The sequence below is a fragment of the Neoarius graeffei genome, chromosome 17, assembly GCF_027579695.1.
Source record: "Neoarius graeffei isolate fNeoGra1 chromosome 17, fNeoGra1.pri, whole genome shotgun sequence".
In the NCBI taxonomy this organism is placed as follows: domain Eukaryota; kingdom Metazoa; phylum Chordata; class Actinopteri; order Siluriformes; family Ariidae; genus Neoarius; species Neoarius graeffei.
Genome location: NC_083585.1, coordinates 35,622,860 through 35,636,197, shown reverse-complemented (window position 1 = coordinate 35,636,197; position 13,338 = coordinate 35,622,860). Strand labels below are relative to the sequence as shown.

Below are 13,338 nucleotides of genomic sequence, written 5' to 3'. Positions count from 1 at the left end.
TAACTCAAATACCCAGTTTTTACACCCGTGATGAGCAGAAATGCATGTCATAACATACAAGAAATCGAACATTGGGGCATATAGGTTGTAACAGCAGATGACCATTGGGTTCCATTCCTGTTAGACAGGAACACAAATTGGAGATTGGTAAGCACCTGAACTGTCCAGCTTTCAAATGATCACCAGTATACTAGCCTGTCTATAATTTAAGTGATGGCGTGTTTAACAACACTGGTGCACGTGTGTGTGTGTATGTATGTATTAATTAATTGGTTACACACATGGGGTGGCACGCTGGTGCAATGGTTAGCACCGTCACCTCACAGCAAGAAGGTTTGAACCTCATGGCTGACGGGCCTTTTTGTATGCAGTTTGCATGTTCTCCCTGTGTCTGTGTGGGTTTTCTCCGGGTGCTCCGGTTTCCCCCACAGTTCAAAGGCAGATTAGGTAAAAATACCCAGCCACTGGGGTTAAACAAGCCAGTGCATACTTAGCGCCAGTCCCAAATCCAGATAAATTGGGGAGGGTTGCGTCAGGAAGGGCTTCTGATGTAAAACCTATGCCAAATCAAATATGTGGATCATGATGATCCATTGTGGCGATCCCTAATGGGAGCAGACGAAAAAAGAAATATATATTATATATACACACACACACTAGTGCAGCTCAAACAATTAGAATATCATGAAAAAGTTCAATATTTTCCATCATTTATTTAAGAAAGTGAAAATTTTCTATTTTTTAGACTCATTGCACGTAAACTCAAATGTTTCAAGCATTTTTTTGTTTTAAGTTTGATTATGGCTTACAGCACAAAAAAAACTCAAAATATGAGAATATTTCATTTCGAGTTTAAGTAAAACAGTATAAATACCGTGAATCTCTCAGTGTAGTTCAGTACACAAAACCACAATCATGGGGAAGACTGCTGACTTGACAGTTGTCCAGAAGGATCAAGCCACAAGGAGGGTAAGCCACAGAAGGTCATTGCTGAAAAGACTGGCTGGAAAAGGTGCACAAGCAACAGGGATGACCACAGCCTTGAGAGGACTGTCAAGAAAAGTCAATTCAAGGACTTGGGAGAGCTTCACAAGGAGTGGACAGAGGCTGGTGTCGGTGCATCAAGTGCCACCACGCACAGATTATTTACAAATCATTGTTTTCAGGTTTAATTTCAAGATACCGTCCCAGCTTTTTCTGATTTGGAGTTGTATTTTAAACAAGAGTGCTCTGAGAGCACAATATCCCCTGCTGGCAACTATGCCATAACTCTGGTAAAATGTGACTGAATAGAACGAAATTGCAATATGCATATTACCGACATATAACAAAGAATCCTGTCACGTTTTGTTAAATTCCTCCAAAAATTGTGACAGGAGTTGATTTCAGAAGGTGAGTACCCTTCCCGGGATGGATGGACAGACATCGCCATGGCATAATCCCTCTTCGGGCCTTTCTGCCAGCGGGGGATAAAAATGCCATTTGGGGGGCATGCACACAACCCAAAGCTATGAACAATCAATGTCATTGCAGAAACAAGTTGTCAACCTGTGTAAAGTTTGTCAAATTTTCTTGAGAGGTCCCGAAAGTTAGAAATTTTTGTATCTGGTGACAGCAAACTCTGCCCTTGCAATCTTGAACCAAGTAGTTCTGCTTTAGCTTTTGTACAAATCTAAGTCCCTGACCAAATCATTCGATTCTGGCTGTGTTATCAGATGAGGATAACTAGGCATAAAGGGTTCAACATCTGGTTCATGGGTTGTGGCACCTTTCTGCCTCATCTCAGCTCCATGTCTCTCAGGTGGCACTGGTCTCACAGCTGAAGGCAGATGGTTGTATTCAGTAGATTTCTTATCTTTAGTACAGAAGCCAGATACATTGGTCAGACAGACGTAACAGTCCGTCATGTGTCCTTTCTGTTCTCACGATATCACTGGGAGTGCAAGTTCTGCAAATGGCATTGACTTTTTATGACTATCTCTGAGTCAAGCTCTGAGGTTGACTGCACATGTTGCACAACAACTGTGAGGAGCCCAGGGTTTTGGTCACCAATATTACAGTGGAAGTAGAGCTCAAGGGTTTTCTTAATAAATGTAGTCATGGTGCGTCTTTGAGCCTTAAGCACCATATGTATCGCAATTGTTAATGAGACATTTCTTCTGTGTTAAACTTCTGTATTAATCTTCTGTATTCGCTGTTAATAAGACATTTCTTCTGTATCTTCTTGAAGACAACGAGATGTTCCTATGCTTGAACCGACCAAAACAGTTTGTTTTATGGGCAATATACGTTGTACACAAACATATGACATATATATATTAAGTCTGGCATTTTATATTTATTTATTTAGGGGGGGGGGGGGGGTACAGTGGTGTAGTGGTTAGCACTGTCGCCTCACAGCAAGAAGGTCCTGGGTTCAAGCCCAGCAGCCGGTGAGTGCCTTTCTGTGTGGAGTTTGCATGTTCTCCCCGTGTCCGCGTGGGTTTCCTCCAGGTGCTCCGGTTTCCCCCACAATCCAAAGACATGCAGGTTAGGCTGACTGGTGACTCTAAATTGACCATAGGTGTGAATGGTTGTTTGTCTCTGTCAGCCCTGTGATAACCTGGTGACTTGTCCAGGGTGTACCCTGCCTCTCGCCCATAGTCAGCTGGGATAGGCTCCAGCTTGCCTGCGACCCTGTAGGACAGGATAAGCGGCTACAGATAATGTATGCATGTATGTATGTGTGTGTCTGTCCAGTGTAAAATGGCAAATGGGTATAGATATAGTTGGACCTAATAAAATGGCTTTTGAGCTTATATAGTTTAAAACTACATGCGTACAAAACTAGGGTGACCAGACGTCCCGGTTTTCTGGGGACAGTCCTCATTTTGGTGGCCTGTCCCCGGAAATGTCCCCATTTTTAACCATGACCGACAGACCTGAAAAAAAAAGACTGAAACATCTACCAGATTTCATCAGACACCTCGCGTATTGTTTTGTAGATCACTTTAAGACGGGCTCAGGCCGACAGCAGTGATATTCTAGAACACCTCTGGTGATAGCCTTTCCAGTACTTTGATTGGTGGAGCTGAGGAACAACTTTTTAGTGGAGTGCTAAAATCTTTGCCTAAACTAAAGTCATTCATCCAACTTTGACAGTTCGTTTCAACCACTCCTGGACAGGTGAGTAATTTGCATAATTTGCTGTGATGTGTAGCAGAGTACACATTTTGATTAAGGCTACTCATTTAGGCTCAGTCTTCAATTCAGCTATGGCTACAATTTAGGCTATGGGAGATCGGGAATCATTTGTATCTCATCTCATCTCATTATCTCTAGCTGCTTTATCCTTCTACAGGGTCGCAGGCAAGCTGGAGCCTATCCCAGCTGACTACGGGCGAAAGGCAGGGTACACCCTGGACAAGTTGCCAGGTCATCACAGGGCTGACACATAGACACAGACAACCATTCACACTCACATTCACACCTACGGTCAATTTGGAGTCACCAGTTAACCTAACCTACATGTCTTTGGACTGTGGGGGAAACCGGAGCACCCAGAGGAAACCCACGCGGACACGGGAAGAACATGCAAACTCCGCACAGAAAGGCCCTCGCCGGCCACGGGGCTCAAACCCGGACCTTCTTGCTGCAAGGCGACAGCACTAACCACTACACCACCGTGCTGCCCGTCATTTTTATCCTCAATAATAATAATAATAATAATAATAATAATAATAATGTGTTACCATACCTTGAAATTGCTTGGATTGAAGTAAACTGTTTATTTAAATTGTGTTGTGTGTTTTGTATATTTTTAAATACATTGTTCATTACTAGTGGCATACATGGTAATTAATTTAATATATTTACTTTCATGGGTCTAAGACATGTATTTCAGCAAGCCTACAATTTAAGAGTCTATAAATCTAAACTATGTACCCATACCAGAGATTTTTCACATTGTCTTTAATTAATGTTATCCTAGGGGTGGCACGGTGGTGTAGTGGTTAGCGCTGTCACCTCACAGCAAGAAGGTCCTGGGTTCGAGCCCAGCAGCTGACGAGGACCTTTCTGTGTGGAGTTTGCATGTTCTCCCCGTGTCTGCGTCGGTTTCCTTCAGGTGCTCCGGTTTCCCCCACAGTCCAAAGACATGCAGGTTAGGTTAAATTGGTGGCTCTAAATTGACCGTAGGTGTGAATGTGAGTGTGAATGGTTGTTTGTCTCTCTGTGCCAGCCCTGCAATGATCTGGAGACTTGTCCAGGGTGTACCCCGCCTCTTGCCCATAGTCAGCTGGGATCGGCCTCAGCTTGCCTGTGGCCCTGTAGGACAGGATAAGCGGCTACAGATAATGGATGGATGGGTCTAAAACATCTATTTCAGCTATCCTACAATTTAAGAGTCTATAAATCTAAACTATGTACCCATACCAGACATTTTTCACATTGTCTTTAATTAATGTTATCCTAGGGGTGGCACGGTGGTGTAGTGGTTAGTGCTGTCGCCTCACAGCAAGAAGGTCCTGGGTTCGAGCCCAGCAGCTGATGAGGACCTTTCTGTGTGGAGTTTGCATGTTCTCCCAGTGTCCGCATGGATTTCCTCCGGGTGCTCCGGTTTCCCCCCACAGTCCAAAGACATGCAGGTTAGGTTAACTGGTGGCTCTAAATTGACCGTAGGTGTGAATGTGAGTGTGAATGGTTGTTTGTCTCTATGTGTCAGCCCTATGATGACCTGGAGACTTGTCCAGGGTGTGCCCCACCTCTCGCCCATAGTCAGCTGGGGTAGGCTCCAGCTTGCCTGCGACCCTGTAGGACAGGATAAGCAGCTATAGATAATGGATGGATGGATAATAATATGTTACCATACCTTGAAATTGAGGGTGGCACGGTGGTGTAGTGGTTAGCACTGTTGCTTCACAGCAAGAAGGTTCTGGGTTCAAGCCCAGCAGCCGACAAGGGCCTTTCTGTGCGGAGTTTGCATGTTGTCCGCGTGGGTTTCCTCCGGGTGCTCTGGTTTCCCCCACAGTCCAAAGACATGCAGGTTAGGTTAACTGGTGACTCTAAATTGAGCGTAGGTGTGAATGTGAGTGCGAATGGTTGTCTGTGTCTATGTGTCAGCCCTGTGATGACCTGGCGACTTGTCCAGGGTGTACCCCGCCTTTCGCCCGTAGTCAGCTGGGATAGGCTCCAGCTTGCCTGCGACCCTGTAGAACAGGATAAAGCGGCTAGAGATAATGAGATGAGATGAGATTTTTACTTTCATGGGTCTAAAACATCTATTTCAGCTAGCCTATAAATCTAAACTAAGTACCCATACCAGGAATTTTTCACAGTCTTTAATTGATGTAAACCTAAAGCAGTTGCAGAATTGGCCTACAGTGCACTCTGAGGAAAATCCCACTTTTTATGCAATGCATGATCAAAATACATGAAAATCAGAAATATCACCCCCTTTTTTTATTACAAAGATGAAACCATTAGATGTTTTAATGATATTTTCATCGCCAAAGCGGAAATATCCCCGGTTTTCTTCTCAGAAGTCTGAGCAAAACCTTATGCAAAAACTTCCACAAGAATTTGAATCTGAGCAGCACCATGAAGATGCAGCAGCCGGAAATGAAGCCGCTCGAGCCCTCGGAGCTGTGGTTTCGGCTGCGTGCGTGGCGTTTGAGCTCAGCCAATCAGAGTGAGCCAGGTCACACGGATGACCAGGAAGAGAAGATGGCTGCAAAGAATGGAAAGAACAGTCTGCTACAAAAAGTAAGACTTGGGTATTACATGTCTTAGTTTATGTGGAAACTGTTTACACTCGCTGTTAAACATTTACTGAATCCTAGACATAGTTTTCTTTTCTATACAACCTTTATTACGGATTTTGTTTGTGAGAACAGGCTGATGTACACTAGCAATGAGGATGCTAACAACTAGCAGCTCAAAACGGAAACCTGAAAGGAAAAAAACACAACATCCGTTCTTGAAAAAGAAATTATTTTGATCTTGGTACATATTAGTAAATCTGACCTATAAAATGTGTAGACATGCCTGGTGCCTCGATACACATTTGAGTTACGTTTAAAGTTTGGAACTAATGTTTAATCTTATCCAACAGCACATGCCATAAAGTGCGCCAAATGCACAAGGACCACTTCTCTCTCTCTCTCTAACGACACTGCGGTTGAAGTGTTGAGCCCTGCGTTCCTTATTGCTAGAAAATACAACGCCAAGATCTCTCACTCAGTTAATATCTCGGGCTAGAGTTTGTTTATCCTACACTTAAAAATAAATGCATTTTTATATCAACCATTTGCCATATGTGTGTCATAACTCATGGATGCATGATGATGCATGACACTGCATCTGGCATGTAAAGGATTGTTTCTCAATTATTGAAGATCTAGTATATAAGAATTAAAAATTGGGAATCCTGTTGCCTTTTGTATATCTCATCTCATTATCTCTAGCCGCTTTATCCTGTTCTACAGGGTCGCAGGCAAGCTGGAGCCTGTCCCAGCTGACTACGGGCGAAAGGCGGGGTACACCCTGGACAAGTCGCCAGGTCATCACAGGGCTGACACATAGACACAGACAACCATTCACATTCACACCCACGGTCAATTTAGAGTCACCGGTTAACCTAACCTGCATGTCTTTGGGCTGTGGGGGAAACTGGAGCACCCGGAGGAAACCCACGCGGACACGGGGAGAACATGCAAACTCCACATAGAAAGGCCCTCGCCGGCCACGGGGCTCAAACCCGGACCATCTTGCTGTGAGGCAACAGCGCTAACCACTACACTACCATGCCGTCCCGCCTTTTGTATATCTCATCTCATCTCTCATTATCTCTAGCCGCTTTATCCTTCTACAGGGTCGCAGGCAAGCTGGAGCCTATCCCAGCTGACTACGGGCGAAAGGCGGGGTACACCCTGGACAAGTCGCCAGGTCATCACAGGGCTGACACATAGACACAGACAACCATTCACACTCACATTCACACCTACGGTCAATTTAGAGTCACCAATTAGCCTAACCTGCATGTCTTTGGACTGTGGGGGAAACCGGAGCACCCGGAGGAAACCCACGCGGACACGGGGAGAACATGCAAACTCCACACAGAAAGGCCCTCGCCGGCCCCGGGGCTCGAACCCAGGACCTTCTTGCTGTGAGGCGACAGCGCTAACCACTACACCACCGTGCTGCCCCCTTTTGTATATAATGAATTTTAAAATGTAGGTGAAAATACACTCATGCACGTACCTCTTAAATTTGTCCACTTTTCAATTTGTATATTTCAGATTCTTCTATTTATTTATTTATTTATTTATTTTTAATTCTGGGCGGCACGGTGGTGTAGTGGTTAGCGCTGTCGCCTCACAGCAAGAAGGTCCTGGGTTCGAGCCCCGGGGCCGGCGAGGGCCTTTCTGTGCGGAGTTTGCATGTTCTCCCCGTGTCCGCGTGGGTTTCCTCCGGGTGCTCCGGTTTCCCCCACAGTCCAAAGACATGCAGGTTAGGTTAACTGGTGACTCTAAATTGACCGTAGGTGTGAGTGTGAATGGTTGTCTGTGTCTATGTGTCAGCCCTGTGATGACCTGGCGACTTGTCCAGGGTGTACCCCGCCTTTCGCCCGTAGTCAGCTGGGATAGGCTCCAGCTTGCCTGCGACCCTGTAGAAGGATAAAGCGGCTAGAGATAATGAGATGAGATGAGATTTTTAATTCTATGTATAGACCCCTTTCACATGACGTCACCACGCCGCGAGATTTTGTTAGGCGCCATATTGGAAGACCAAGTACATGCACTCACAATATAAAACAAAGTACGAGCGAGAGTAAAGTGACACCATGGATGATAATTCGGGTTATGTGAGTACATTACCAGCTGCAGAAAGGGCACGGTATGTGGAGAAACTGGCTGTGATTGATGGGTTTGACCCATATGATAAGACTCGGGGCAAGGGAGAATGGAAACATAAGGAGGACCTGACACCAATTCTGCCATCTGTTTGCTACCCAGACATTGTAAACTATTTGTTGTTTACACCAAGTGCCTACACTCAGTGTTCGAACTATGCCGATATTTTCGGGGGGTCCCTTTTTTTCCCTTGGGGGGGGGGCTTGCGCTTGTCTCGGAGCGCGGATCTCCAAACACATGAGAAGCCTATCTTACGCACATATCACGCGGACTCCACACACGCATCGCGTCTGAAGTCATAAGTCATCAGGGGAAATCGTGTCCACATTGGCATGTTCAAAAAACAACCTCGCATCAACAATGATACCACACGCAAGAAAAAAAAAACAGTCAGGCTACTCAACAACCAACCTGGCAGCAGCGAGCAAGCCCCAAACCATCCTAAATTATTATTATTATTAAATTGTAGAAGTCTGGGAGGCTTGCTCCTCATACAGTTATCAACTTGGGGCCAATTTAGCATGTTTTAAATCTGAATTTCTTGCGTTTGCTTACCTCAAAAGTGTCCGCAGATCATGCACAGACTTATCCATTATATCCACAGTTTTTTGCCAAGTCTCACACAGGTTTCTTTCAAGTCTACTGTTGGGCCAATAAATCATAAATAAAACAGCTCAGATTTGTTTGCTTAAGTCGTTTGCCACTCCACTTTATTCTCGTGGGTTCACATACCGCTGCTGTTATTTCCCCCTAATCACGAGTTTGTTGGTCTTCCAAAATGGCGCAGGATCTGTTTACTTCCGGTTTCGGGTGACGTCAGTGAAAGGGGTCTATATAGCTACTTTTGTCTTGGCTAATTTCTTCTAGCTTTACCAATCACCAAAGCAAGTTCCTTGGATGTGAGAATGTAATTGGCAGTAAACTTGATTCTTAAAAAAAAAAAATCTGCTGAAAATTTTAATTCTGTGAATATGTGCTTGTTTTCAGTGGAAGATTGATGAAAAACCTGTCAAGATTGACAAATGGGATGGTGCAGCTGTGAAGAACTCACTTGACGATGCAGCGAAGAAGGCAGATGAAACTTATTTTTCTAGTCATGTTTTGTTAGGGTCATTTTTTATTTATGCTTCACTTACTGTAATTTCTTTTCTATTGCTAGGTACTCATTGAGAAGTATGGTTATGTTGAGAGCTTCAACCTTGTAGATGGACGTCTTTTCATTTGTACAGTCTCCTGCCTTTTTGCCATTGTAGCCTTAATTTGGGACTACCTGCACCCGTTTCCAGAGTCCAAACCAGTCCTGGCATGCTGTGTTGTTTCATATCCTTTACTGCTTAAACAAAATATTTATTCGCACTATACATTACCTTTAAATTGTTGATCCAGCTTTTGAAGCTTAGTGACTATAATGTATCATGTCTGTTTCATAAAAGTTCTCCAAACTTTAAAATTGCAGTTGAATCCTGGATTGTTTAATTGAACATATCCTTATAATAATATCTAAATTCAGTACTTTCACGGTTGTTTCCTTAACGACCTCAAACATATTTCATAATGATGGGCATCCTAACCTTGTATACCTCCTACAAAGAGAAAAACATCTTTCTTGTGGCTTCCCAAAAAGACCCAACTGGCATGGACCCCGATCACATCTGGCAGCTTTCATCAAGTCTTAAAAGGTGTGTGTGTTTAAAAAACAAAACAAAACCCTAACTCCTACCCTTTCCCAGATTTTAGATGTTTGCTTGGAAGTATGTACTAAATGATGGAACTATATTTTGTAGGTTTGATGATAAGTACACACTGAAAGCGTCCTTTACAGATGGAAAAACCAAGCAGTCTCGGGCGACTGAGTTCACGAAATCCGTCAGTACCTTCTTTGATGGAAATGGAACATTGGTGATGGACCAGTATGAAAAATGTGTGTCAAAGCTACATGACACATTGGCGATGGAGAAGAAAACTAAATAAAGTTGAACAGAAACTCAGTGTACCAGCATAGCCCCAGCTCTTGGGGGGTGGGGGTGGGACTATTTCACTGGGAATGAAATGTCTGTCAAATGTTAGCCTTCAGTTACAGGGGTGATAGCGTTCCGGCGCTGCGCCGGATTTCCGGCGTACCGCGGTGCCGGAAAAAAAAAAATCTAGTTCGCCCATTATCCTGTGTCATTCTGAGATGCGCAGATAGACAGTAAAGGGAATTCCGAATTCCCTTTACTGTCTGTCTGCGCATCTCAGAATGACACAGGATAATGGGCGAACTAGATTTTTTTTTTTTCCGGCGCCGTGGTACGCCGGAAATCCGGCGCGGCGCCGGAACGCTATCACCCCTGCAGTTAAGAAATTTGTATCAGGATTGTCATGGTATAACTGTTTGTTTTCACTTGGTGTCACAATATTTGTACTTAAAGGTTCAGTTAGAATAAATGTCTCAGTTTAATATTCTGAGGAAAGGTAAAGTTAATTTTTTTTCACTGATTCCTCATGATGGGGAACATGTGAGTGATTAAAGAAATATTGAGAATCTTTCATAAACACCATTTTGTTTTTTTCAAGCACTGATGTCCCAGAATTTCATTACAGTGGGAAGACTGGAGTGTTTTCTCTCTTACCTTTTTTTTTTCTTAAATTTGCTTAAACAAAAATATCATTAAAGTGATTGGCATCAATTTCTTGTATCTTTTTTTCCCTCCTTCATTTAATTGGTTGTTTACTCAGACAGCTGGAGTTAGAATAATTATGAAATCGCTTCCTTTTTATTGCTTTAAAAGAAAATGTTAATAAACTATTCAAATTCTATTCATACAAAGTATATGTGTAGTCTCTACAGATCTTATTGTTGTGGTAGAGAGACCGGTAAGCATCAGATTAAATAATGATTGATTTGTTACATTTCCCCCCAGACCTTGTTACAGGTGTGAAGCATACACTGTACGAAAGAGAGCCCAGATAACTACACACAGCCATGTATGTGGCTTTGTTTATTTTGCTCTCAACAAATTAATCATAAAATGGTTAAAAAAAAACATTTTATTTTATAATGTTAGACTTGTACACCTAGACAGTTTTATTTGAATAGTAAAGTTAGAGAATAGCTGCAGTGGTTGTCGTTAAATTCGCTGCTTTAGCTCTTATTGTGTCACTGTTTGTCAAAAAAGCATACAATTAAAATAAAGCTTTTGTCTTTTTCACTGTGCTTTTATTCAATCACTTCTTCTGTAAGTGCCATTTCTTTTGAAGTTTAGGAATTTTAACTAGAGTGTTTAATTGTACTTAGTGAAAAGAATGATGGAGTTTTGCTAGAAAACGATTTTCAAATGATTAACAAATGTTTTGGGATGGCACGGTAGTGTAGTGGTTAGCACTGTCGCCTCACAGCAAGAAGGTTCTGGGTTTGAGCCCAGTGGCCAATGGGGGCCTTTCTGTGTCAAGTTTGCATGTTCTCCCTGTGTCTGCATGGGTTTCCTCCAGTTTCCTCCACAGTCCAAAGACATGCAGGTTAGGCTAATTGGTGACTCTAAATTGACCGTAGGTGTGAGTGTGAATGGTTGTCTGTCTCTATGTGTCAACCCTGTGATGACCTGGCGACTTGTCCAGGGTGTACCCCGCCTCTCGCCCATAGTCAGCTGGGACAGGCTCCAGCTTACCTCTGACCCTGCACAGGATAAGCGGTTACAGATAATGGATGGATAAGTATTTTGTGTATAGGACAGCCCAGTACCTGTGTGCATGCATGCATATATATATATATATATATATATATATATATATATATATATATAAATGTGTGTGTGTGTGTGTTAAAATATATAATTAAAAATAATAAAATATATAAACAATTTTAAAATGAGCATTTATATAAAAAAAAGCCAGACTGGTGTGACGACAATGCTCATATCTATGAACATTACACAACAGAGAAAATATCTGCATGCTCTAGTTAATATAGAGGATTAATGAACTGGAATTAACTATTATTATTATTTCTTTTTTTTTTAATGAAGGCTATTACATTGATACTACTCGGAATACAACCCCGATTCCAAAAAAGTTGGGACAAAGTACAAATTGTAAATAAAAACGGAATGCAATAATTTACAAATCTCAAAAACTGATATTGTATTCACAATAGAACATAGACAACATATCAAATGTCGAAAGTGAGACATTTTGAAATTTCATGCCAAATATTGGCTCATTTGAAATTTCATGACAGCAACACATCTCAAAAAAGTTGGGACGGGGCAATAAGAGGCTGGAAAAGTTAAAGGTACAAAAAAGGAACAGCTGGAGGACCAAATTGCAACTCATTAGGTCAATTGGCAATAGGTCATTAACATGACTGGGTATAAAAAGAGCATCTTGGAGTGGCAGCGGCTCTCAGAAGTAAAGATGGGAAGAGGATCGCCAATCCCCCTAATTCTGCGCCAACAAATAGTGGAGCAATATCAGAAAGGAGTTCGACAGTGTAAAATTGCAAAGAGTTTGAACATATCATCATCTACAGTGCATAATATCATCAAAAGATTCAGAGAATCTGGAAGAATCTCTGTGCGTAAGGGTCAAGGCCGGAAAACCATACTGGGTGCCCGTGATCTTCGGGCCCTTAGACGGCACTGCATCACATGCAGGCATGCTTCTGTACTGGAAATCACAAAATGGGCTCAGGAATATTTCCAGAGAACATTATCTGTGAACACAATTCACCGTACCATCCGCCGTTGCCAGCTAAAACTCTATAGTTCAAAGAAGAAGCCGTATCTAAACATGATCCAGAAGCGCAGACGTCTTCTCTGGGCCAAGGCTCATTTAAAATGGACTGTGGCAAAGTGGAAAACTGTTCTGTGGTCAGACGAATCAAAATTTGAAGTTCTTTATGGAAATCAGGGACGCCATGTCATTCGTACTAAAGAGGAGAAGGATGACCCAAGTTGTTATCAGCGCTCAGTTCAGAAGCCTGCATTTCTGATGGTATGGGGTTGCATTAGTGCGTGTGGCATGGGCAGCTTACACATCTGGAAAGACACCATCAATGCTGAAAGGTATATCCAGGTTCTAGAGCAACATATGCTCCCATCCAGACGACGTCTCTTTCAGGGAAGACCTTGCATTTTCCAACATGACAATGCCAAACCACATACTGCATCAATTACAGCATCATGGCTGTGTAGAAGAAGGGTCCGGGTACTGAACTGGCCAGCCTGCAGTCCAGATCTTTCACCCATAGAAAACATTTGGCGCATCATAAAACAGAAGATACGTCAAAAAAAAGACCTAAGACAGTTGAGCAACTAGAATCCTACATTAGACAAGAATGGGTTAACATTCCTATCCCTAAACTTGAGCAACTTGTCTCCTCAGTCCCCAGACGTTTACAGACTGTTGTAAAGAGAAAAGGGGATGTCTCACAGTGGGAAACATGGCCTTGTCCCAACTTTTTTGAGAT

At 42.8% G+C, this 13,338-nt stretch overlaps 1 protein-coding gene across 1 annotated transcript; it reads left to right on the top strand.

Moving 5' to 3' along the window:
* The first annotated feature begins 5,653 nt into the window (after positions 1 to 5,653).
* spcs2 (signal peptidase complex subunit 2) lies at positions 5,654 to 9,995 on the top strand. The gene is made up of 5 exons (XM_060898110.1): positions 5,654 to 5,742; positions 8,880 to 8,963; positions 9,052 to 9,216; positions 9,441 to 9,571; positions 9,677 to 9,995. Exons 1-5 carry the CDS (start codon positions 5,704 to 5,706, stop codon positions 9,861 to 9,863), a joined length of 606 nt encoding a protein of 201 aa, XP_060754093.1. The 5' UTR covers positions 5,654 to 5,703; the 3' UTR covers positions 9,864 to 9,995.
* The last annotated feature ends 3,343 nt before the right edge of the window (positions 9,996 to 13,338 follow it).

Excerpts from the sequence above, each read along its gene's own strand:
- spcs2 (XM_060898110.1), top strand. The coding sequence starts at position 5,704 with ATGGCTGCAAAGAATGGAAAGAACAGTCTGCTACAAAAA. Across the intron at positions 5,743-8,879 it reads AGAACAGTCTGCTACAAAAA|TGGAAGATTGATGAAAAACC; the intron begins GTAAGACTTGGG and ends GCTTGTTTTCAG. Across the intron at positions 9,217-9,440 it reads CATGCTGTGTTGTTTCATAT|TTCATAATGATGGGCATCCT; the intron begins CCTTTACTGCTT and ends CCTCAAACATAT.